The 26,538-nt window shown below is 45.5% G+C and overlaps 1 protein-coding gene across 1 annotated transcript; it reads right to left on the reverse strand.

The window, feature by feature from the left end:
- Positions 1-24,207: 24,207 nt before the first annotated feature.
- Becn2 (beclin 2) lies at positions 24,208-25,494 on the reverse strand. Its single transcript, XM_036202648.1, has one exon. It carries the CDS (start codon positions 25,492-25,494, stop codon positions 24,208-24,210), a length of 1,287 nt encoding a protein of 428 aa, XP_036058541.1.
- Positions 25,495-26,538: the final 1,044 nt, after the last annotated feature.

Here is a 26,538-nt window from a genome sequence, read left to right on the forward strand (position 1 = left end):
AACATATCCTTATATCTAAATTTTGAAGTCAAGGTACCTTTAAAATTTACATATTTGTTTAACTCAACAGCGTTTACGATCAAATCTTTTTCTGCAGTTAAAAATCCCAAAGACAAGACAAACCAGATTCTCTGTGTAATATCCATCTTTGTAAGACTGAAACACCACTGTGGCTGCTGGCTCCGCCCACCTCAGCTTCCCAACATGGCGGTGGTACAGTTTACCGCCAGCTCTGGGTCTGGAGCCATGTGTACCATCAACTATCAGAAGCAGTTCTATCAAAGCAGTGCATAGCCCAGAAACTTTTTTTTAAAACTAGCAAAGGCTAAATCCACCATGCAGCAGAGTAAAGTACTGCTTGTAGATTCCTCATTCCCGCCACACTGCAGATCAGACGCACACGCCAGGAACCCGCCATAGTAGCTCAAACCGGCTGGCTGCCCCTAACTTGAGAGAGACAATTAGGAAGCTGTTTTTAGCTCCGTTTTAGAATCTTTTTTCTCAGGTTTTAGGTGCAAACTCTTGCCAACACGTTGGGCGCCAGTTGTGTACCCATAATACCAAAACATCAGAAGCTGAGGCAGGAGTACCATGAGTTTGAGGTTAGATTAATCTACAGTGAGACCCTGCCACAGTCAGTCATAGTTAATAGTCAGCTTGACACAGACTAGAGTTGCTTGATAAGGGAATCTACTGGTTGACAGATTGCCCAGATCAGCTTGCATCAGTCTGTAGACATGTCCGTGGGGATTGTCTTGATTGTTACTTGATGTGGGAAGACACAGCCCACTGTGGGCAGAACTACTCCCTGGTCAGGTTGTCTTGGGTATATAGGGAAGCTAGCTTAAGCATGGATGTGAGAAAGCCAACAAGCACCATTCCTCCATGTTTTCTGCATAGATTTCCTGCTTCAGTCCCTTCCTTCATTTCCTTCAATGATGGACTAGAACCTGTAAACCTTTTCTCCCCCAAGTTGCTAACGGTCATGGTGTTTGTCACAGGAACACAGCAAAGTTAAAACAAGGTCCTTCCCTTCTCCTCTCCTCTTCAGAGACTCTTCCAGATCTCCATGCTCTTCCTTTGAACACTTCCACTTGGATGTCCCATCTTCACCCCCATTTTCCAAAGCCAATTCCCCTCCTTTGGCAACCTGCTCCTTATCCCCAACTCCCTCCCACCTCTGCCCATGTTTTTACACAGGGTCTCCAGACTGGCTGCAAATCCATGAGTCTCATGTCCCAGCCTCCTGAGTGCTAGATTCACAGTTATATACATGATGTCAGGTTCCCAACTGCTTCTTACTGGTCCTCACCTCGTCTTTCAATTTCAGACAGATATGTTTTTCATAAAGCATCTGTCTGTCGATCGATCTATCTATCTATCTATCTATCTATCTATCTATCATCTATCATCTATCTATTTATCCATCTGTTTTTATTTATATCTCTATCTATCACTTCTCAGCCACCATGGGGCCACCTCACTGGCCATATATTGTCTACAATGAATTGCTCTCTTATAGATCTGAAGGTTACAGGGCAAGAGTGACTATGAACTAAAACTATGAGCCAAAATAGACTTTTCATCCTGTGTTTGTCTCAGTGAATTTTGTCACAGTGATGTAATGCTATCACTACTCTCATTATTTCCTGATTTTAAAAATCCTTATAGCCAGGCAGTGGTGGCGCAGGCCTTTAATCTCAGCACTCAGGAGGCAGAGCCAGGCAGATCTCTGTGAGTTCAAGGCCAGCCTGGGCTACAGAGTGAGATCCAGGACAGACACCAAAACTACACACAGAGAAACCCTGTCTTGAAAAAAAAATCCTTATAAATCTTTGTTGTTAACTTGTTAGAAATTGAGTCTTATTTTTTAAATTTTGTGTTCATGTTCTTATTAATGAATCTGCATGAATTTTCTTGTCCATTAACTGCTTCATTCCATCATCCATGAATAATCTTCCCATATGTTTAGCATTTCTATGGAGACTTAATAGCTTATAAATATGCATAAGCTCTTTATATATTAATGTTATTAGCATTTGTGGTGATCACTTACCTAGTTTGTGATTTTGTCTCTCCTTTCTATTTGGTTTCTTCTAATTAAAAGTTATAGAACCATAATAAAGCCTCATGTTTACAACAGTAACAGTTCAACAGGTATTTTCAACTGCCATGATGTGTGATTATCAACAGCTCTTCATGAGTTTAGTCTTTCTGATATGGAATCAAAATTTTATACATCAAGACCAGGCGTTGGTGGCGCATGCCTTTAATCCCAGCACTCAAGAGGCAGAGGCAGGCGGATCTCTGTGAGTTCAAGGCCAACCTGGGCTACCAAGTGAGTTCCAGGAAAGGCGCAAAGCTACACAGAGGAACCCTGTCTCAAAAAACCAAAAGAAAAAAATATACATCAAGCCCTTAAGAGCAATGCAGCCCAATATAGAATACAGGGCTAAGAATATCACTAGGCCTCTAAAAGCCATGACACAGTGCCACAAATATGGAAGGATCATTGTACAGACAGTGGAGAGGGAGCTCAGAAGTCCACTTACAGGCAGTAACCCATAAGTGAAGCTGGGCATATCTCTCTCTCTCTCTCTCTCTCTCTCTCTCTCTCTCTCTCTCTCTCTCTCTCCCTCCCTCCCTCCCTCCCTCTCTCTCTTTCCTGACTAGACACAGTGTGACCAGCTGCCCAAACTCCTGGCTGGCTGTCTCTCATTTCTGAAATGAGAGATGATATACTGACAATGAGACAGTAGTCTGAAGCCTGAGTGAATAAAACAAACAAAAGAAAACAAGCAAACAAAAAAAACCTTACTTTAGAAACTGAATTGTTGAGCCAGGCGGTGGTTGCACACGCCTTTAATCCTAGCACTCGGGAGGCAGGGCCAGGAGGATCTCTGTGAGTTCGAGGCCAGCCTGGTCTCCAAAGCGAGTTCCAGGAAAGGCGCAAAGCTACACAGAGAGAAACCCTGTCTCGGAAACAAACAAACAAACAAACAAACAAACAAAAAAGAAACTGAATTGTTGGCAATCTTACATTTTACTACATTTCTTTAGTGTGTGTGTGTGTGTGTGTGTGTGTGTGTGTGTGTGTGTACATGTGTAAGCACTGCTGCATGTGCAGTTTGTGTTTATGAATATAAAAGGAGTTCCTAGAGATTGACTCTCTGGTCTACCACATGGATCCCAAAGGTTAGCTCAGATCATCAGGATTGGTGGTGAGTGTCTTTACCCACTGAGCCATCTGGCTGGCCCAGACTATCTTATTTTAAAAGACAACTTTTCCTTGCTAGGCATAGTGGCACATGCTTGTAATCCCAGCATGCCTTGTGGAATTACATTGTGGGAGCAATTTCCAGGGAGCTACATAGAGGAAATTCTGCTTCAAAATAAACAAAAACAAACAAAGAAAAGGAATCTGTATCGGGTTGGGGATTTAGCTCAGTGGTAGAGCGCTTGCCTAGCATGCACAAGGCCCTGGGTTCAGTCCTCAGCTCCGACAAAAAGAGAAAAAAAGGAATCTGTATCAAAGGGGAAAAAAAGAGATATTTGATGCATGTTTGCATACAAGTCACTAAGTCTTCTTTATTGATTTGAAAAGACCTGTTGTACTGTGATAATTTTAGCTTGTGTGTTAAATTCTTATCAAAGGTGGAAGATTGCTTTCATGTGCTCAAATTCATGCAGCCAGTATCATCAATAATGAGAGATTGGATTGACCTTTAAGTAGCCAGGGTTTACTAATATGGTGATTACTATTATTTGTCAACTTAGCAGAATCTAGAGTCACCTAGAAAACAAACTCTGACACGTCTATGAAGGAGTTTTTAGACTGTGTAAAGGAGGTGAAAGGCCCACCCTAGTGTGCATGGCACATTCCATGAGCTGGCGTTCCTAATGAAAGCAGGCTGAGCACCAGCATTCTGCTTCCCCGCTGTTCATGCACGACGACCAGCAGCCTTACCACCTTGATTTCCCCGCCATGGACTGTTCCTCAAACTGTAAAGCCAAAATAAGCCCGTCCAAGCCCGTCTTTTTTTTTTTTTTTTTTTTTTTTTTTTTTTTTTGGTTTTTTGAAACAGGGTTTCTCTGTGTAGCTTTGCGCCTTTCCTGGAACTCACTTGGTAGCTCAGGCTGGTCTCAAACTCACAGAGATCTGACTGCCTCTGCCACCCGAGTGCTGGGATTAAAGGCGTGCGCCACCACCACCCGGCAAGCCCATCCTCCTTTAAGTTGCTTGTGCTGGGTGTTTTGTCCCAACAAGAAAAGGATCTAACACAGCTGAGTTCCTGACTGTCACAGTGTGCGGCTCTGGGCACTCACTTCGTTTCTATGTGCACTGAGTTATTTTGTAAAACAAAGCAATGATTAAATGAGATAACGTTAGAGGGGCAGATAGTGTTTGCTCACTGTTCCCTCCCATCACCGCCACTTTGCTGAAGTGCACACCAACATGACAGGCTGGACCAGGTGATCCCTTCCACTTTAATCATAGTCTAACCCTGAACAACTGAAACCAGCACAGATGGCCCTCAGTGAATGAGGGAGGAGGTTACATCCCCTAACAGATCTGTCACGAGCTGGAACTATGGTTAATACACTAAAGCTACTGAACACCGGCCCAGCACAAGTTCACACTCACAACACAGACATTCACACATGCACAAGCACATATGTGCACACACACATGTTTTTATTATTTGTACTAATAAAAACAAGTGCATACCACATGTACAGGAACTATCTGATAAGATGTAGACAAGATTCTCCAGGTGACTGTGGACTGGACTGTATGACCTTTGAGTGAGACATAGTGAGGTCACTGGGGAGACTCAGCCAGAGAGAAAGCATCTGTCCATAGACTTAGGGCCCAAAGCCACTGCAGTAGTGGCCCTTCCAGACTCCTACAGTGACAACGTCTTCCTAGGTGAAATGGAAGGCACATGAGTCTGTGCCGTCTTCAGCTGTGTTATAGTCACAGGCAGACATTAACACAGAGGAAACCACATGGGGTCTTCCTACATGCAGAGGTTCTTAGATTAAAGTCCAAAGAAATTTCAGCAGCCACATGGCTAAGAAGATGGACTGGAGAGTCCAGAGGTAGCAGGTGAGGTTGGGGCAGCTAGAGGAGGTGTGGTGTCAGCAGCATTGTGTGAGCTAGCAGGTGTCCAGGGGTACATGGGCCACCTGTAGCTTGTACATCCTCCTGAAAGCAAGGGCAGGTGGGTGTATCAGTCTACCTGTAGTTGCTTAAGAGGCTGAGTCAGGAGAATCACTCAAACTCAGAGTTCAAGACCATCTTGGCAACATGATGAGATCCTTTCTCAAAAAAAAAAAAAAAAAATTGGAATATAGGGTCTAGAGAAATGGCTCAGCAGGTAAGAGCACTTACTACCCTTGGAGAAGGTCTGAGTTTGGTTCCCAGCATCCATTTTGGACAGCTGATAGGGCCTGTAACTCCAGCTCCAAGGGATTAGGCACCCTCTCTAGGCAACCAAGGATGTGGTGGGTTAAATGAGAATGGCCCACAAAGGTTATATATTTGAATGTTTGGATCCCAGTTGGTGGAACTGTTTGAGGAAAACTTGGAGGTGTGGCTTTGTTGGAGGAGGTGTGTTACTGGGGATGGGCTTTGACGCTTTAAAATCTCACACCACGCCCAGTCTTGCGCTCTCTCTGCATCGTGCTTATGGATCAGATGTAAGCTCTCAGCTACTGCTCCAGCACCTGCCTGATGCCATGCTTCCCACCATGGAGATCATGAAACTATAAGCAAAGTAAGTATGTTAGATGCTTTCTTCTATAAACTGCCTTGGTCATATGTCTCTTCACAGAAATAGAAAAGTAACTAAAAGAGGCAGGTGGATCTCTGTGAGTTCGAGGCCAGCCTGGGCTACCAAGTGAGCTCCAGGACAGCCAGAGCTCTTACACAGAGAAACCCTGTCTAGAAAAAGAGAAAAAGAAAGAAAGAGAGAAAAGAAAGAGAGAGAGAGAGAGAGAGAGAGAGAGAGAGAAAGAAAAGTAACTAAAGGCAAAGGAACTCACACACACATTCGTGTACACACACACACACACACACACACACATATAAGTATAAAAAATAAAATAGCAATGTGAATAACAACTTTATAACAACACCATAAAACATTTATTACATAAATGCATATAAATAATAGAAAAGAAAATGAGTCTTTTGTTTGTTTGTTTTGGTTTTTCGAGACAGGGTTTCTCTGTAGCTTCGGAGCCTGTCCTGGAACTCACTCTGTAGACCAGGCTGGCCTTGAACTCACAGAGATCTGCCTGCCTCTGCCTCCCAAGTGCTGGGATTACAGGCGTGTGCCACCACTGCCCGGCAGAAAATGAGTCTTAACTCTGAGGATGGCATTGCTGAAATTGTGGTGAACTCATTTCAGACCAATCTCCTATTTTACTTCCCCTAATTTTCACATACTTAGAAATGCAAATGGAGCCGGGAGGTGGTGGCGCACGCCTTTAATCCCAGCACTTGGGAGGCAGAGCCAGGCCGATCTCTGTGAGTTCGAGGCCAGCCTGGGCTACCAAGTGAGTTCCAGGGAAAAGGCGCAAAGCTACACAGGGAAACCCTGTCTCGAAAAACCAAAAAAAAAAAAAAAAAAAAAAAAAAGAAAGAAAGAAAGAAATGCAAATGGATAGTGAAGAGCAGAGTAGGACATGGAGGCACACACCTGTAATCTCAAGCAGTGGGGAAGCTGAGGCAGGAGAATCAGGAACTTGAAGGCTTGAAGATGGCTTGGACTGTGAAGGAAGGAAGGAAGGAAGGAAGGAAGGGAGGGAGGGAGGGAGGGAGGGAGGGAGGGAGGGAGGGAGGAAGGAAGGAAGGAAGGAAGGAAGCCAATAGGAAAGACATCATATGAGAATTATACATTATCAATTCCAAAGCCAACTACTAGTGATTTGAGCCTTTGCCTGTGTGTCCTCTCCCCTTTACAAATGAGTAATTAAAAGTAGACCTTAGCCGGGTGGTGGTGGTGGCGGCGGCGGCGGCGGCGGCGGCAGCAGCGGCGCACGCCTGTAATCCCAGCACTCGGGAAGCAGAGCCAGGTGGATCTCTGTGAGTTCGAGGCCAGCCTGGTTTCCAAAGCGAGTTCCAGGACAGGCGCAAAGCTTCACAGAGAAACCCTGTCTCGAAAAACAAAACAAAACAACAACAAAAGTAGACCTTAATAAGGAAGAAGAGCCTAACCAAAGTGCTTTGTCTGCTTGTAGCCACAGTAACTCAACCCCAGTGAAGTTCGGAGTAACAATTCAGGAACTTACTGTTGAGCATCAAGTATGGTGTGACATCTAGTGGTGAGAGATGCTAATTTCATTTCCCCCTCGAGTTTATCCATAAGCAGAAAGTGTTCCTCAAGGCCAAAAAGCATTGAGCCACTACTGCATGTAAACTGCCACACTAAATGCTGAGGTGGGGGATTCGGTGATGAAAATGTGCTGCCTGTGTTTCCTCTGGAGCTTGCAGACTTGGTAGAAGGTAGAGAAAGCAGTCTGTCACTTTTCAATTCAGGGCAGACACTGAAGGGCATGTTAACTCCACCTCCTAGCAGGTTTTTAGCCACTGACAGAAATGATGGAGGCCTGGGCTGGAGGAGGAGATTCAGAGTCCATCAACAAGTGAGCGACTGGAGAGCTGAGTGTGGGTGACACACAGGAACACTTAGTGGGTACAGGATAGTTCAGTATATATTTCCTACTAATAAAAAATTATTCAATTCAAAATGCCAAAGTCAGCCCAGTGTGTATTTATGGATACATGTCTGTAAGCCCAGCACTTGGAAGGTTGAGGCAGGAGAATTACAAGTTTAAGGGTGGGCTACATAGTGGGACCTTGTCTCCAAAGAAAGAAAGAAAAGAAAACCAAACAGTAATGGAGGGTCTGCAAAGGTCTCAAGGTCTACTGTAAGAAAACTTCTTGTTGAGCTAATAAACACACACTTCAGAGCTGGCAAGGTGGTTCAGAGCTTGTTAAGACAGCCAGGCAAACTGAATTCAATCCCAAGAAACCATATAAAAGTGGAAGAAGGGAAAACCTCCACAAAGTTGTCCTCTGACCTCTACATGCATGATGTGCATGCTCGCCCATACACTTACATTAAGAATATACACAGTAATAACAAATGTTTTTTAAAGATGTGCTTTATTAGGCCGGGCAGTAATCCCAGCACTCTGGAAGCAGAGGCAGGTGGATCTCTGTGAGTTTGAGGCCAGCCTGGGCTACAGAGCTAGTCCAAGACAGACTCCAAAGCTACAGAGAAACCCTGTCTCGAAAAAAAAAAAAGTGCTTTATTATGGCTGAAAATTACTCTAAGTGGAGTGTCTGGAAAATGTCTCATAGTCTCAGAGATGCGTACTAAGTAGTAGAACAAGAAACAGAACCTGACAGAAACTATTGACTGAGATAGACAATATATGAAAAGGACAGGAGAGCCATGCAGTACTACATTCACAAAAAATGTCCATGGCATGTGAGAGGACAGTACACAAGGAAAACATGAAATACTTGAGCTCATTCATACCTAGAAAAGAGGGGCAGAGGCTGTGCAGGAAGAGGGGCTGGCTTAATCTTTGCCAGTTTGGCTGTAGGTAATGATAAAGATTCCTTGTGTGTGGTGTATGCGTGTGTGTATGTGTGTACATGTGTGTGTGTGTGTGTGTGTGTGTGTGTGTGTGCATGTGTGTGTGTGCGTGAGTGGGGGGGTGTATGTATGAGCACGTTGTACAGTGTGTGTGTACACCAGAGGGCAACCAGAGGTATCTATCTCCTTTTTTATTCTCCACCTTATTGGTTGATTAATGATTGATTGATTGATTGATTGATTGATTTTTAGACAAAGTGTCACTGTGAAGCCTTGGCTAACCTGGAAGTCACTATGTAGGCCAGGCTGACACTGAACTCATAGAGATCCATCTGCCTCTTCCTTCTGAGTGCTGGGACTGAAGACATGTCCACATGCCTGGATTCCCACTGTTTTTTCAAGACAGAGTTTCCTTGTGTAGCCCTGACTGTCTTGAAACTCACTCTGTAGACCAGGCTGGCCTTGAACTCACAGAGATCTGCCTGCCTCTGCCTCCTGAGTGCTGGGATTAAAAGCATGGGCTACTACTGCCCACTCCCCTTTTTTAAAACAGTCTCTCGCTGAACCTGGAGCTTGTTGTGGTGGGTTTATTTTCTTTTTTATAGACTAGCTGGCCAGGAAGTCCCCCCTCCATCCCCACCAGTCTCTGTCCCACCTCACCCCCACACCCAGAGCAGAGGTTACAAGTACACACTGCCATGCCAGCATTGGAGGTGAGCACTGAGGATCCAAACTCAGGTGTTCATGCAACACATACTTTTCTATGGAGTCATCTCCCAGCCTGATGATACACATTTCTTGGTGAACTTTGCTTTGTGGTTTGTGGCAGGTGGTGTTGTTGTCTTGTATTATGTTACTGCTATGACTGTTGTTTAAGATGATGTGGTAGTTTGAATGTAATTGGCCCCCATAAGCTCATAGGGAATGGCACTATTAGGAGATGTGGCCTTTTTGGAGGAAGTGTATCACTGTGGAGATGGGCTTTGAGGTCTCCTAAGCTCAAGCTATGCCCAGCATGGCTCACTGTTCACTTCCTGTTGCCTGTGGATCAAGATATAGAACTCTCAGCTCCTTCTCTAGCACCATGTCTACCTGCTACCGAGTTTCACCATGACAATAATGGACTAAACCTCTGAACTGTAAGCCATCCAATTAAATGTTTTCCTTTATAAGAGTTGCCATGGTCATGGTGTCTCTTCACAACAATAGAAACCCTAACACACACAGAAGTGGTCTCCTGCATCTCAGGCTGGTCACGAACTCACAATGTAGCCAAGAATTATCTTTAATTCATAATCTTCCTGCCTTCATCTCCCAGGTGCCAGGATTACAGCCATGCAGCACCGTGTTAGACCCTAATGTGTTCTTGTGAGCTGATTCAAATAAACTTAAAAGGTCCGACGTGAGGACAACGAAGGGTCAGTGTCCATGGCAACGCTGTGTTCTCTCTGTGTTCCTGAGCAGAAGTGAACTTAGTAGTCCTAGATCTGAGGACTGCTGTAGTGTTTTCTTGTCACTGTTACTCAATAGCTTCTGGCTCCAAGGTCATTCAAATTTCCAATTAATGTATTACTCACAAGTAGATTAGTCTAGTCATTTTGCTTGCAAAAAGATAAAGCAGGGCTGGAGAGATGGTTCAATAGTTCAGAGCACTTGCTGCTCTTGCGGAGGGCCAGGCTTCGGTTCCCTAGACCCATGTGTCAGCTCACAACTGTCTGTAGCTCTCATTCCAGAGACACTGATGCCCTTTCCTGACCCCCTCGGGCATCAAGTGTGGATGTGCTGCACATACATACATGCAAGCAAACACTCCCAGAAATAGAATAAAATTAAATAAAACATTAAAAATACGTAAGGCAATGCTAAGACTTTGAAAAGGGTAAATTTAATGGGTGAGCTGGCAGTCCTTGGGAGATTGTGAGTGTACCCTCTTCCGTGGTACCAATTACCCTGTAATGCTCTCCACCGGCCTGGGACCACTCTCAGCTGTGCTCTTGGCCTGAGCAGCACCTCTGAGGCTTGGGAACAAACAGGCCAGTAGCTGCACAAGCATGACCCAAACATAGAAGAAATGGTCCCCTCCTATCTTCCCCAAGATGGGAGGCAGTGGGTCACATGCACACCTGCATTTATCTCTCACAATGGCCACTAATTGTAGGTTGGGAATAAGCCAAATCCAATCACGTTAGCTGAACCCAGAAGCACACTCAACGTCAAATATGAACATGCACCTGGAAACACTGTCACTACAGGCATTGTGCTAGGAGAGGAGACCTTCCCTGGAGCGTGGTTGAAGCAAGACTGGAAGGAAATATAGTAAGAACATTCTGGGTGTGGAAATTAAACCCAAGGCCTGAAGAAGGAAGCATGGATGGGTATAGTGGGTCAGGTAGGGCCTGAGCTGGAGGGGTGGCTGAGGATGGTGAACCATGGGCACTGAGACTCAATTGTGAAGGGTCCTGATGAGGATCTGCACTTGACTTTGGGTATGAGGAGTCAAAGTTAAGATTTTGCAAAATGAGATTTGTCTTCCTATTTCTATCATTCATTTTACTGTTCCAGGGAAGGGTTTTTTTTTTTTATTGATTACATTAGTTGGTTTATTTATTTGTTTACTTATTTATTTGTGTGGGGGGCATGCCAGGGTGTGCCTTTGGGGGTCAGAAGACAACTTGCAGGAGTCAGTCCTCTCCTTCCACTTTGTGGATGCTGAGAACTGAACTCCAGTCACCAGGCTTGGGAACAAGAGCCTTTTAAATTCACTAAACAATCTCACCAGCCCTCCAGGAGAAATTCTACGTAACAGCAGATAGAAGGCACGTGTCTTCCTGGCCCAGACTGAATAGGCAGGAGAGGTCTCAAAGATGAGAATATCTCTGAATTTCTCATTCTCTTTTTTTTGCACTGAATCTCTCCTTGTCACAGAAGCTTGGAGACTCCTGATGAGCCACACATAGATGAGTGGAACATGGAATAATATCAACGATAGGGACAAGGGCCTTTTCTGCTTGTCATGCCTTCCCTCTTTCCCTCGTTCCTGAATATTCTCTTTAATTCTCTGCATCATTCTGTGTCTAAACAGAGTGCCTTCCCAGCATGCATGGAACCCAGGGTTTTATCTCCGGCATAACCTAAGCCTAGCGTGGTGGCTCACACCTGTAATCCCAACACTCCAGAGGAGGAGGCAGGAGTAAGGGACATTCAAGGTCATCCTGCACTTCACAAAGAGTTTGAGGCCAGCCTGAGCTACGTGAGACTGTGTCTCAAAACTTTTGAAGGAAACGCTTCAAGTAAACAACAAACAAACAGTGAGACCACAGCTATTGCCAGGGTGATACAGGAGTGAAGATGCTTGTTAAGAAGCCATGCCTGATTGCAGTGGCTCTTCAGCCCTGTGCATGTCAAGCCATGCTCATGTGGAATGCTCAGTCTCCGGCGTCAACACGGCAGAGTCCATCAGCCCAGGGCTCTTCTTAGTCTGTGTTTTCTCTGCAGCCATCGTGGCCATTCAATGGCTACCACTCACTTCAAGGTAGACCCTCACTCCACACCCTCCCAAGCTCAGCCATCACCTGACCCTTCACTGGTTTCAGTCTCATGTCTCAAAGGCATGCCCATAGTCAATCTGATGCCTCACATCAGCTTGACTCTAGCCCAGTTTTCCAGATAACTGAGCATTGCTCACACAGCTGCTGTAGCTATAAACCCACTAATTATGAACACGTGGCTTTCTCTCTGCTCCAAGCTGCCAATGGTATTCTGTTTCCCCCTTATTTCCTTCCTAACTTTTCAAACGTGTCTAATATTTCAATCCGAATCACAACCTTCTTAAGCCAAACATCCATCTTCTCTTCCCTCATCCACTTCAGGGCTGTGCCTCCTGTCTCCTCCACATTCCTACCTGGATAGATTTTTTGTTTTCAAGGTACAAACTTAACCCATTATACTTCAACTAGGAGTCTCTCTCCAGTAGTTGCCATGGACTCACCATTGATCAGCTGGTGGGATTCACCAGAAGCCTTCAGGCACTTTTGCATGGGGTTCTCCTCCTGCATTTAGAACTCTTAACCACACTGCCCCCCTAGCATTTCCTTAAACACACAGCATCCCTCTTTGTTCTCAGGCTCTTCCTCCTCCCTCAGTCCCACCCCCTCATATCTCCACTCTCATCACTGCCTTGTTCTGTCTATGCCTTCAGAAAACTTTCTTCCACGTTCCTCTATGTCTAAGAAATCATATTTCCTAGCAAATCCTGCCCTAGCACCTACACCCCTCCTCCCATGATTAGACAGCTCTGTGCCCCCTTGGCCATCTCTGCCTCCCCAAAATACTGTGGGTTCTCTGCCTGAAGCTAGAGACCATGCTCATTTTTACCCCTCTATCATCTTCCGGAGTCTCTGAGGGCATCTACCACAAGTAGGCAGCCAGTAGTCTAGAAGTCAGCTCTGATGACATGCATAGAATCCTAGCACTGGGAAGTGAAGGCAGGAAGATACTCCTCCCACCCCTACAGGTGCTAACAATGGTTTTCCTCTTGTACAACAGGTACATTCCCAGTGTCCTTGAGTGTTATAAGACCCTGGGTATAACAGAAAATGCCTCTGGCTCATAGGAAAACAGGCTTAATCTTCCTTTGTGGCTGTTTTCAGAAAGGCTTCTTTCCAGAATCCCTTTCCCATCACATCAGAGTTCTTTTTTTTTTTTTTTTTTCCAGTTCCCTCTGTGTCTGAAGGATTAGTAAACCGTGGATTACTTCCTTTTGCCTGTATCATTTTTCATCCAGAGTGGTAGGGATCAGAGTCAAGAGCCAACAGCTGCATAGCTGAGTCGGGGAAAAGAGGAGCCAAGCTTTCCGGCTGTGGGCGTGGGGTCTGTGACGCCAGTCGGCAGCTTGTGTCCCTTGGTGGGAAAGGCTCTGGAAGGAGTCCACTAAGCCCCAATCTGTACTACTCAGCCTTAACCCCCAAGGGTTATAATGAAAGAACAGTGGCTTGGGTCTCGGTTGTGAGCACCGGGAAGCTATCAGGCACAAAGTTCATTAGGACCAAAAGTCATGGACCTTGTCAGCAAAAGGGAGAGGATTTGTGTGCATGTGCACTCACAATCCCAGAACTGCCAAAGAGAATGCTGCAGTAAGTGTTTTCCTAACAATAGTCCTGGTGCCACTCTAGGCTAGCATTAAAGTCTACAGTGCAAAACCTTGTCTCATGAAAGGGTTTGGTAGCATATGGCCATGGGCTCAGATCTCACCATCTGCATGATGCCGATCAAATTACTTCAACTGTCTAAGCTGCGGGTGCCTTTTCTCCACCTTACCCCGGGAGAACTAAATACTAAATTAGCCATCCCAGTCCCTAACGTAAAGCTCCCTAAGTGTCATCTGATGACTTGCAAATGATAAAATAGTAAGAGAAAACATTGGCAGTGGTGACAACCAAGATGGAGGCTGCCTTCCAGTATAGGGGGTCCCTGCTGCCCTGAAGGGGGTGCTCGTGAATTAGGTGACACATGATGGAAGGAAATGCACTGTGCTAAAGATCAAAGAGTAATCATGTGGACTATGGAATTTCACATCGAGTGCTGAGGGTTATTGATGCTTTCCAGGCCAGCGTCAGTGAAACACTGAAAGTGACAAATCACCCAATTAAGGGTAAAGCAGGAAACATAGAGGGCCCCCTGACACAGGAGACACCCATGGTCTGTGACTACAGAACATACAAAGGTAAGAATCAGGCCCAGAGCATAACAAGAACACCCGTGAAGGTTGAACTCTCAAACTTAGCATGTGGGCTGGAGAGATGGCTCAGAGGTTAAGAGCACCTAGGGTTAGGGTTAGGCTGTTCTTCCAGAGGTCCTGAGTTCAATTCCCAACAACCACATGGTAGCTCACAACCATCTGTAATGAGATCTGGTGCCCTCTTCTGGCCTGCAGGCATATATGCAGGCAGAACATTGTATACATAATAAATAAATCTTTAAAACTTAGCATGTTTGCTATGCCAAGGTCAGGATACTCTGGCTGGGACATTTTGGAACCTGATATATGGGATGGAAACATCTGGTCCAGTACACCTGAAAATCTTGAACTCCAAGGTTTGCTTGAAATATCTGCTCTGCACTATACAAGCCATGGTAAGATAAATCCTTTCCCCTTTGCCTAAAACTATGAGATCTTAGAATACAACATGTATCCCTGTCTAGAAGATACCTATATTTCCTCCTGGACACTCCAATAACAATTAGGTTAGTTTAGGACATAAGCCATGTGATGGTTTGAAAGAAAATGGCCCCCAAAGGGAGTGGCACTATTAGGAGATGTGGCTTTGTTTTAGTAGGTATGACTTGTTGGAGGAAGTATGTCCCTGTGGAGGTGGGCTTTGAGGCCTCAAGCCATGCCTGGTATGCAAGACCACTCTATTGCCTGTCTATCAAAATGTATGAAATTAGCTGGGCGGTGGTGGTGCACACCTGTAATCCCAGCACTCAGGAGGCAGAGGTAGGTGGATCTCTATGAGTTTGAGGCCAGCCTGGTCTACAGAGCTAGTCCAGAACAGGCTCCAAAGCTACAGAGAAACCCTGTCTTGAAAAACAAAAACAAAAACAAAATGTATGAAATCTCAGCTCCAGCACCATGTCTACCTGCATGCTGCCACCCATGTTGCACCATGATAATAATGAACTAAACCTCTGAAAATGTAAGCCACTCCAATGAAATGTTCTCCCTTCACAAGAGTTCCCATGGTCATGGTGTCTCTTCATCGCCATAGAAACCCTAACTAAAACAAGCCAGGTACATAAATTGTACCTTAAATCTGGAGATTAGGTTAATAGCCAGTTGGGGGGTTGGGCATGTCCTTTTCATGCAAGCTGCAGGACCAAGCAATAACATGCACCCCCCGGCCCAGGAGCCTGGATTTCTATTGTACTGGATGAGAGGTATCAGTGGTAGGAAGCTGTGAAATACAGTCTTCTAAGGGATAAGTTCTTTGTACATGAACTTTCTCCCATTGTATGGGTTTGTTTTGCTGCTCAGGAGAGTAGAAGATGCTACTGCTAGGACCATGCCAGTGTGGCTCTTGGGAGCTCAACTAAGCAGAAGCCCCAGCTACAACTGCCTCTGACAGATGTGGGCTCTTCGTTAGAGAATACTAATGTTGTTTCCGGTGTGGGATAGCTAGCCCTCGATCTTATAAACCGATTGTTTTCCACCCATATGAACTGATAACTCAAAATGGTTTGCATTTACTTGGGGTGGATTAACCATACCTTACTAGACACACTCCAAGGTTGTGTTAACTTTTCCAAGCTCTGCCTTATTACAGTCCAAAGAGACACAGAATTCAAATGGGGAAGGGGAGGGAAGAGGGGAATGAGGTAACATGGGAAAGGACAAGTAAAATCGAGGGCCATTTGAGGAGTCCTTGGAAACCTAATTGTATTAGTTAGGGTTCCCATGGCTGCAACTAAACACCATGACCATAAAGCAAGTTGGAGAAGAAAGGGCTTATTTGGCTTACACTTCCATATTGCTGTTCATCACCAAAGGAAGTCGGGACAGGATCTCAAACAGGGCAGATTCCTGGAGGCAGAAGCTGATGCATCGATGCTGCTTACTGGCTTACTTCCCCTGACTTGATCAGCCTGCTTTCTTATGGAACTCAGGTCCTCCAGCCCAGGGATGGCACCACCTACCAGGGGCTGGGCCCTCCCCCACTGATCACTAATTGAGAAAATGCCCTGCAGAGGGATCTTATGGAGTCTAGTCTAACTCTAACTTGTGTCAAGTTGACATAAAACTAAATCAGGACAGAAACTGATCATCAAATACAAGAACAGGAAAAAAGAAAAGCCAGAGTGATGGACAAGTAGAATCCATGATCGAGACTCAGAGGAAGCCATCTCCAATGAACCAGAATGCTGAAGAGGAGACAATGGTAGACAATGCTTTGCAAAGCAGTTGAGTCCCAGAGAAATTACACCCTCCTTATGGTTTCTCAGTGGTGCTGGGTCTGGTGCTTATCCTCTGTCCCTCCTGGGTCTCCTGTCTCCTGCTCTAGGGAGCCCCCTAGTGGTGGCTGATAGATGTCCATGGTGGTTTGAATTAGAAATGACCCTCCCAGGCGCAGGTATTTGAGCATTTGGCCCTCGGTTAGTGCCCCTGTTTGGAAAGGCTAAGAAACCTTCAGGCCAGTCATTCTCAACCTTCCTAATGCTGCACCCCTTTAATACAGTTCCTCATGTTGTGGTGACCCCAACCATAAAATTATTTTGTTGCTACTTCATAGCTGTAATTTGCTACTGTAATATATTGTAATGTAAATGCCTGATATGCGACCCCCAGAGAGGTCAAGACCCACAGGTTGAGAACCATTAGTTTAGGGATTGAACCTTGCTGGAGAAAGGATCACTGAGGACAGGCTTGGAGGTTTTATAGCCTGACCTCACTTCCTGTTCTCCCTTTCTGGTTCCTTCATGAGGATAAAAGTGCGATCAGCCAGTTTCTTGCCCGGTGCTGTCCTGCCTTCCCTGCCTGTTGCCACATCTTCCACACCATGATAGTCTCTATCCCTCTGGAACAAGAAGATAAACTTTCTCTCCAAAGTTGTGTTTGGTCAAGACAGAGACGTGATGGACACAGTCCTTGCCCTCTCTGTGTGCCAGATCTGGGCAGCGTCTCCACGTTCTTCTTTGACAAATGCCAAGACAACAACACTGTCTCCCAGACTCATTCTCCAGATTCGTCTTGCTGCTGTTCCCTAATCCAGTGAATATTTTCCTCGAATAAATCTGCCTTCTAGAACTGACTCTGAACTTAATGAGCAGTCAGTCTTAGTTCTTCACCTCCACCTAACTGCATGGTCAGCTCTCATCCTCTTCTATCCAGCTTTCTCCACTTCCCTGGTTTTCCAGGCATCCCAATGTCTAAAATTGTTGCCATACTGCCAATATAAGGTTTTGAGCGAGGGGAGCTTTTGTGTCATGTTTGGTTTCAAAGACCCTCACTCTCACCTCCTAACTTCCTTGGCTGATGTAAGAGATGTTAAGGATGGTTTGAGACCCTCTGTTGGGGTGGGCATTGTTTATCACTAAGCGAACCTCAACGTGTAAAGCAAAAGTTGCAAACAGCTCAGCCTGTGGTGGTATTGTGTTCCCCAATATATTGTGCACTTTAATAAACTTATCTGGAGCCAGAGAACAGAACAACTGCTAGATAGACATAGAGGCCAGAAAATGGTGGCACATACACCTTTAATCCTAGCATTCTGGAAGCAGAGATTCCCTCCAGATCTCTGTGAGTTCAAAGCCAAACTGGAAACAGCCAGGCGTGGTGGCACACACCTTTAATCCCAGGAAGTGATGACAGGAAGCAGAAAGGTATGTAAGGCGTGAGAACCAGGGACTAGAGCTGGTTAAGCTTTCAGGCTTTTAAGCAGCAGTTTAGCTGAGATCCATTTGGATGAGGACACAGAGGCTTCCAGTTTGAGAAAACAGGATCAGCTGAGGAATTGGTGAGGCGAGGTAGCTGTGGCCGGTTCTGTTTCTCTTATCTTTCAGTGTTCACCCAAATATCAGGCTTCCGTGTTTTTACTAATAAGACTTTTTAAGATTCGTGCTACATCAGCCCCTGTGGATGAGGGGGCTACAGAATATGCACAGAGACAGCTGTGTCTGATCATGTGTGTCTGGGGACTCAGCCACGAAGACACAAAAACTTGGGACTGACTCAAAGGACTGACAGAAGGAACCATCTGGAGGCATTTCAGACTCAAACCTGGGCACAGCAGGACTGAGCGCTGGACCGACTCCAAGGGACCTCTCATAGCACAGTGGCTGAATTCCACATCGAAGCATCCTTCAATCAGCAGCTGGAGAGCATGTGATCCCAGAGGCCAAGGCAGGAGCTGAACCTTCCACAGGAGACAGATTCAGACAACTGTTAGTCTGGATATAGCCTTTCTTTTCTTGGCACCCATTCACGTAACTGGAACTAATTGGCAATTTGTACACTATGGATTGTATCTCTTTGATTTTAGGTTGTTTGTGATTTTCTGTTAAGTTTTTTTTTAACTGAGTAATTTCCTCATTGTAAGCCGCGTGTTTTAAAGCTAATTCCATGATTCCCTCTGACCATAAAGGCAATTTTCTCACCTAGGTTCTTATCATATGACCTCCTCTTTTGTGGTTTCTGAGGTTCGTGTTTCTAAGTCCTCTCTCCCAGCTCAGGTGTTATAAAATGATGGCTACCCATTCTGTATTCCCACAGTATGTTTACACATGAAGTTTTTGAGCAACCACATATATTTGGGTAACAGAAGAGGGTTCTCAGGTCCTGATATTTTTCCAAATGCACAAGCAATTGTCAGTGTGCACTTACTGACCGACCACTCCATGGATATTTGAATTTACTGCAACTGTGCATCTATGTCTGCACCACACAAGCAAACCCTTTATGATCATGGGGCAGAACTATTTTATGGAGTTTACCATGGCACCCAAGAAGGTTGAGTACCACATAGGTAGTAGGTTACTTGATCTGGGCCTGTTTATAAATAAGATGTGCTTGGATTGTCCTCATGCTTCCTGATTTCTGTCTCTTGAGTGCTTTTGTGTGATGATGGCAGCGTTGATTAAGTAACTTCAGCAAAGACTGGACAACTTTCATGACCTAAAACCCTATCTGACCCTTTAAGGAAAACATTGGTTGATAAATTTCTCTACATTTACCATGAGAATTCTAGCATCCAGACATCCCTAGGGAAGGGTGTTCTGGGAGCTCAGTGGTAGAGTGCTCACCTGGCATGTATAGGATACTAGGTTTCATTTCCCTAAACCCCAGAACAAAAAGCCACTCTTGGGAGACAAGAGCTTTGCCAAGTCCTCTGATCTTACTGATTTTGTTCCTCAAGGCTGTTCCTGGAGCTGAACAGAGATGTACATGAAAAAACTCCTCATGGGTCTAAAAGCGTTTGTAGTTGTGATCAATCCAGCTGTCATGAAATGTCCTCCAAGCCTCTTCAGCTTTCTTTACTCCTAAAATATGTATGGACTATTACTAAGTGTACTGTTTTCTTTCACTGATAGAAGAAACCAGCAGCCCCTGTATCCAAAACTGCTTTCAGGTAAGAGCTGGGCTCACAGAAGTCAGATCTGAGTCTTCTGACACCCCTTCTAGGGCAGAGATTCCATGTTTTTATGTACCAGACATTTGGGCAAGTAATTCTTTTTTTTTTTTTTTTTGAGACAGAGTTTCTCTGGGTAACAGTCCTGGCTGTCCTGGAACTCACTTTGTAGATCAAGCTGGCCTCAGACTCACAGACATCCTCCTGCCTCACCTCCCAAGTGCTGGAATTAAAGGCGTGCACCACCACTGCCTGGCTCTGGGCAAATAATTCTTAGTGGTGAAATGTTTTATAACATTCATGGACTGTACTTAATGAAGGGCATACATGCTGTACCCCTATAGTGATACCAACATCGTCAAGTGTGCTCTCAGTAAAGAATCAGAAACTGAGTAACTGCTAAGAAGCTGGTCCAGAGTCCACCCAAGACTCACAAGTTTGGCCAGCAACATCAGCATTACCTCAGATCTTGACAGGATGTAGAATACCTCAGTTTCCTTCTTAGGACTGCTCCCCAAATCCCCAGTGTCTCAAGATTCTCAGATGGTTTGTATGGCCTTTATTATTATTATTTTTTTAAGATTTATTATGTATACAGTGTTCTGTCTGCATATATGCCTACATGCCAGAAGAGGGCGCCAGATCTCATTACAGATGGTTGTGAGCTACCGTGTGGTTGCTGGGAATTGAACTCAGGACCTCTGGAAGAACAACCAGTGCTCTTAACCACTGAGCCATCTCTCCACCCCCCCCCCCACCCATTTTTTTTTTCCAAGACAGGGTTTCTCTTGTAGTTTGGGAGCCTGTCCTGGATCTTGCTCTGTAGACCAGGTTGGCCTTGAACTCACAGAGATCTGCCTGCCTCTGCCTCCGCCTCCGAAGTGCTGGGATTAAAGGTGTGTGCCACCGCCGCCCAGCCTGGCATCTTTTGAGAAAGAACTACCAGGATGCTTTGTCGCTATTGATCCCCGAGTTCATGTCAACATGTGGAGCACATGTCTTCAGCATGCTGTCCTGGGGAGAGCAGGGGTATTGGTCCTGGGTCCAAAGGAAGGGTCTGTGCTGCAAATCGAACAGATTATTTAGTCTGTGTCATTTTCTTCATACCTAAAACAAAACAAACAAACAAACAAACAAAAAAACACCTACCGACACTTCAAAGCAGGAAAGCCTGAGCAGGTTAAGTGAGGTTTGCACCCTTCAATCCAGAGTTATCCAGTCCCTTGTCTTTTTTTCTCAAGTGACAACAGCATCAGATGTAGCTCCCTTCAGAACCCAACAGGCCTCCACTGGTGGCTGTCAGAACTGACAAATACTACTAGGGGGTGGAAGCAATCTTTTTTTAGGTTTAGGAGAGCCTGATTGGTGACCACTAAACCCTCAATTTTTAAAACGTTTGGTGGGTTTATATAAACCTCATTAAGATCATCATCTCTATCCAAGTGGAGTATTGCATATGAATGTTGGGGAGTTCTGGCTAGTCCAACTTGACACAAGCTAGAATCATCAGAGAAAAAAGGATCCTTAACTGGGAAAAGGCTTCCAAAAGATTAGGCTGTGGGTGAATCTGTAAAGCAGTTTTCTTCTTTAGTAATTGATGGAGGGGGCAGCCATTGCGGGTGATTCTACCCCTGGGCTGGCAGTCCTGGGTTCTATAACAAAAAGCAGGCTGAGCAGGCCATGAGAAGCAAGCTGGTAAGCAGTATGGATGGTTTTGAGCCACCATGTGGTTGCTGGGAATTGAACTCAGGACCTCCAGAAGAGCAGCCAGTGCTCTTAACTGCTGAGCCATCTCTCCAGCTCCTTAGTCCCTGTCTTAAGGTTACTATTGTGGTGAAACAACACATGGTGACCGAAAAGGTAGGCTGAGGAGGAAAGGGTTTATTTGGCTTACATTTCCACATCACTCATCACTCTTCACTGGAGGAAGTCAGAACAGGAATTCAATTAGTCCTGGGACCTGGAGGCAGGAGCCTCCAGTGAAGAGTGATGAGTGATGTGGAAATGTAAGCCAAATAAACCCTTTCCTCCTCAGCCTACCTTTTCGGTCACCATGTGTTGTTTCACCACAATAGTAACCTTAAGACAGGGACTAAGGAGCTGGAGAGATGGCTCAGCAGTTAAGAGCACTGGCTGCTCTTCTGGAGGTCCTGAGTTCAATTCCCAGCAACCACATGGTGGCTCACAACCATCCGTAATGAGATCTGGTGCCCTCCTCTGTTCTGCAGAACACTGTATATATAATAAATAAATAAATCTTTTTTTTTTTTAAAGGTACTAAACAGAAAAGTAAACACATCTCCTTAGGAACTCCAGAGGTTCTTCGGACAAAGAACTGTAACTGTAACTGGCACTCAACATGACGTCACCCAGAGGGGTGCTTGCTGCAGAACTGAAGAGCACAGGTTGGGGAGCAAGGGTCTAAGACTACAATAAGGGAAGTAAAAACAGAGATAAAAGCAGAGAATCTCTGGCCTCTGAAATAAGTCCTTTCTCAAATATAGATATGATTTTTTTTATCTTTATAGCATACCTTTGCCTAAAGATAAGCAGTTATGAATATGAATTCATCCAGGAGCACCCAGGAGGGACTGTACAGCCTCCAGCAGCTGATGAAGCGGGGGAACCGCTTGAACGTCCGGAGCAGGCCCTTGCCTGTAATCTTTCAGGAGATGCAGAGGCAGGAGGATCAGGAACTCCAGACCTGGGCTACGTAGTGAGTTCTAGGCCAGTTGGAGCACCTTAAAGGTGTGCACCACCACTGCCCTGCCGCATTATTACATTAAGGGTCTCTGAACCCTCTCACTTCTACATGCCGACTGGGAAGATGCTTTGTTGTAACTAATGGCACAAGGAACTGATCATTGGACACTATGTAACTGATTACAAAGTTCCAGCTCCTTCCCAGACATTCCAGTCGTTGGACTTAATACTGCCATCAGTACCAGGCAAGGTATTTGCTTTAAAATGAGTTGGACCAAACTCAGGCCCTCATGTGTGCTGGCAAAAACCCAGGCTTCAAAGCTAATTCAAACAAACAAAAATCCTGGCAGTGGCGGCACACACTCTTAATCCCAGCACTCAGGAGGCAGAGGCAGGCGGGCAGATCTCTGTAAACTAGGGGACAGCCTGATCTACAGAGTTCCATGCTAGCCTGAGCTATATAGACCATGGCTCTGAAAACAGAAAGTAATGTCAACATGACACCCCTTATTAAGAGACACCTCTCAGTTGAAGCAGCACATAAATTCTAGCATAGTAGAGGCTGAGGCATGGTGATATGGAATGACAGGCCAGCTTGAGCTTTAGGCAATCCAGTCTCAAAGAGGACACACTTTGAATCATTTAAGAACATGTAAACATTTATTGAAATTGTCTTAGAGATAAAAAGGAAAGGCTCATGCATTAAAACAATAAAAAACTCATAAAACAATAAAAAAAAAAACCACCTCATAATCCCTGATGTCTGGTTCCCATGACTACCACCCTCCAAAGCTCCACTCCATACAGTAGGGCCACATAGTTTTTCTCAAAAAGTTCAAACCTCAGCTTTGCTCCCCACCACCCCGACTCTGCTCATCTCCAGCCAATTCCCCTCCTCATCTCTTTATCGTTTCCTAATGCAAGAGTGATCTGATGTCTTTCTTTTTTCCCCCTATCCTTTTGAATGCCTGGGTGGAGGTGGACCAGAGAAAAAGAAACAAGGAAAAGAGACACAGGGTCGCAGAATGATCCCTGGGCCACTCTGAGCAAATGCACTTAAGTGGTGCTAGGGATCAACCAAGGGCCTATGATGTAATTAAAACTCGTTCCTGGTTGGTTCATGTAATCTAAGCACTCAGGGGCCTAAACAGGAGTGTCAAGGGTTTAAAGTCAACCTGAGCTATGGAGAGCCTGTCTCAAAAATGACAAAATGATATCTTTGAATATGTCGTACTATTGAGTTGTACCATCTTGTTTTCCTAGTCTTTTAGAAAATAAGTTAATTTTGACAGTGTTATACGGTCCACTTGCAGCCAACATAACTTACACACCAAGTCAATTTAATACAGAAAACAAAAACAAAAAAAAATATTGTAATCAAGCTGCTACTGATCAGAGTCACAGAACAGACCCAGGAGTTGAACTGCGACCCCAAGCCAGAATGTTACAAAGCTTTTAAGCCTGAAAACCACAACATCTGTGCCAAGTTAAAAGTTACATTTTTCCACCAATCAGTAGTAGGCAGGGATAGGAGACTTTCCTAGGAACATTAATCTATGTAGAACACTTATCTTGTTCCCATTGGTTGGTTTACTCAAGTACGGCAAGGCAGCTCGCCCCCAACTCATGTCTCAACTTGAAACCAGGATATCAGTTACCCATGTACATGTCTCCCTCTGCCAAGCAGGATGTCATCTGCCCAGTGAGGTCTTGGGAACTGGAACTTCATTTGACCTCCATTCAAAATGGGAGTTCTATTCAAAACGGCTTCAGTTTGGTCTCTTCTCGACACAGTACCTTAGGGAAGCCCAAGCAAGAAGCAACTTCAAGTTGGTAAGCATGCATTTAAGAGCCTTTACCCACTCGTCCTCTGTGTTCAGGTGGGTTCTGATGGAGTAGCACTCCCGACTGCCCCAGGAGTCCTCCATCATACCTTCCTTCACATGGATCCTGTAGGGCAGGAAGAAGCACCCTTCCTCCTTCTCAACTTCCTCCACAAACTGCTGCAGGCAATCCAGAAAGGCCTGCATCCCACGGTCAAACTTGTTATTCAAGAAGACGCTGTGACTCCCATCCGAGAACAAAACCAGCACCCCATCGCCAGTCAAGGACTTGAGGTAGGAATGGTCCCCGCGGGGAACAAGTTGGTACCTCTGGAATTGCAGTCCAGCTATCTTGGCCAAGCTGAAGAGCAGTAAGGCTGTCTGTCCCCAGGCGGCGTTGATCTCATCCCATCCCACCTGGATGCCAGGGAGGCAGCCCAACCTGAAGTTGTTGATAATGCCCAAGGGACCCTCATCCGAGATGGTAAACGTGATGGTGAAGATATTGGTCTTTCTCAGGCGCCGCAGCTGCCTCTGGGCATAGGCCAACTGGTTCTCCACACTGCTCAGCTGGTCCATCAGCTCCAGCTGGTCCATTTTCAAGGCAGAGTAGTCCATCCTGTCCTGCTCCTTCTGTTGATGCAGCGCCTCGCTCTCCGCCTGGGCTGCTCTGAGCTCGGCGGCAATTCTGGCATGACGGTGGTCTATGTCCTTCAGCTCCTGAGCCAGCCTTGCTTCCTCCTGCTCTAGACCCCGCAGCTCAGCCCAAAGCTCTGTGTGCATGGCCTCCTTCTCCTCCTCGCTCACCAGCGACTCTCTCTCCAGGAAACTTCTGTACTTCTGGTTGTCAGATTCAACGAGAGTGAGTTGGGCATCTAGTTGCCTCAGAAGATTGTCCATACATTCGTCACACAGCGGGTGGTCCACATCCTTTTGGCCAGAGAGGATTTCAGAGGTCTCTAGGGTAGTGTTCTGGATACTGTTCAAAGTTCTCAGGGTGGTAAACTCACCCAGCAGAGTGAAGGTGCAGCAGGCACTTTCCTGGGATGTCCTGCCATAGTCAGGAAAGGGTCTGCCGGAGGTCCTGGCCTGTAGCTCCCCAGAGACGGGTGTCTTTGTGGGGGTGCTGACACAAGGCTGGGCTTTCAAGGGCTCTTTCTGCATCGCACAGAGCGTCTGTGAGAATTTCAGGGGCTGGTTGCAGCGCTGGCACAGGAAGAAGACAGAAGACATCCTGGAGGTCTGCACTCTATCAGCATCTAGGTTTCTTTCCAGCCGAGTAAGCCTTTGGAGAGGCCTCTCTCCTATTTTCCTCTATATCTTATCACAATTAGCCACTGGGCTACCAGTAGACCTCTTACAGACCCCACAAGCCAGTGATTCTCTGGAAAAGGAAATGCTGGTTATCTTGATGTTCTCCTTGAGAGTTATCAAGACTTACCTTCACACTAATTTCTAACCTTAAAATCTGGCCATGATTTATCCCACCTTAAAATGCTTAATGTCTTTATCTCATCTTTAGAAAAGGTCTAAGCTCCATTGGGTGGTACATGCCTCTGATTCTAGCATTCAAGAGGTGGAGGTAGGAGGATCTTGACTTTGTTTGTTTTTGAGGCAGGGTTTTACTGTTACAGGTAGCCTAGAACTTTTTAGACCATGCTGACCTTCACTTACCTCTGCCTCCAGACAATGGGATTAAAGGTGTGTACCACACTCGGTCAAAACTGAGCTTGTCACCAGCCTAAATTATGCAGTATTTGGAGTATATACTGAGACCTTGCCTTAGGAAAAAAAAAAAAAAAAGCCGGGCGGTGGTGGAGCACGCCTTTAATTCCAGCACTTGGGACACAGAGGCAGGAGAATCTCTGTGTGTTAGAGGCCAGCCTGGTCTACAAAGCGAGTTCCAGGATTGTTACAAATTGTTATACAGGGAAACCCTGTCTCAAACAAACAAACAAACAAATAAAACCGGAAAGGAGTCCAGGTATAGTGACACATGCCTGTGATCCTAGGATTGTTGTGAACCTTAGCTACATAGTGAGAACATCCAGGTACACAGCAAGACTGACAAAGAGACAGAGGCTTGTGATCTCATCACTTGGGAGGTAGAGGCAGAAGGATCAGGAGTTCAAGACCAGCCTCCACTACCTCCACTACTTAGTAAGTTCAAGACCAGCTAGGTTCTAAGTGGCCCTATCTCAAAATATAAACTCCCCAGGCAGCAGTGGCACACACCTTTAATCCCAGCACTTCGAGGTACAGACAGATGGATCTCTG

This window comes from Onychomys torridus, chromosome 11, assembly GCF_903995425.1.
Source record: "Onychomys torridus chromosome 11, mOncTor1.1, whole genome shotgun sequence".
Lineage (NCBI taxonomy): Eukaryota > Metazoa > Chordata > Mammalia > Rodentia > Cricetidae > Onychomys > Onychomys torridus.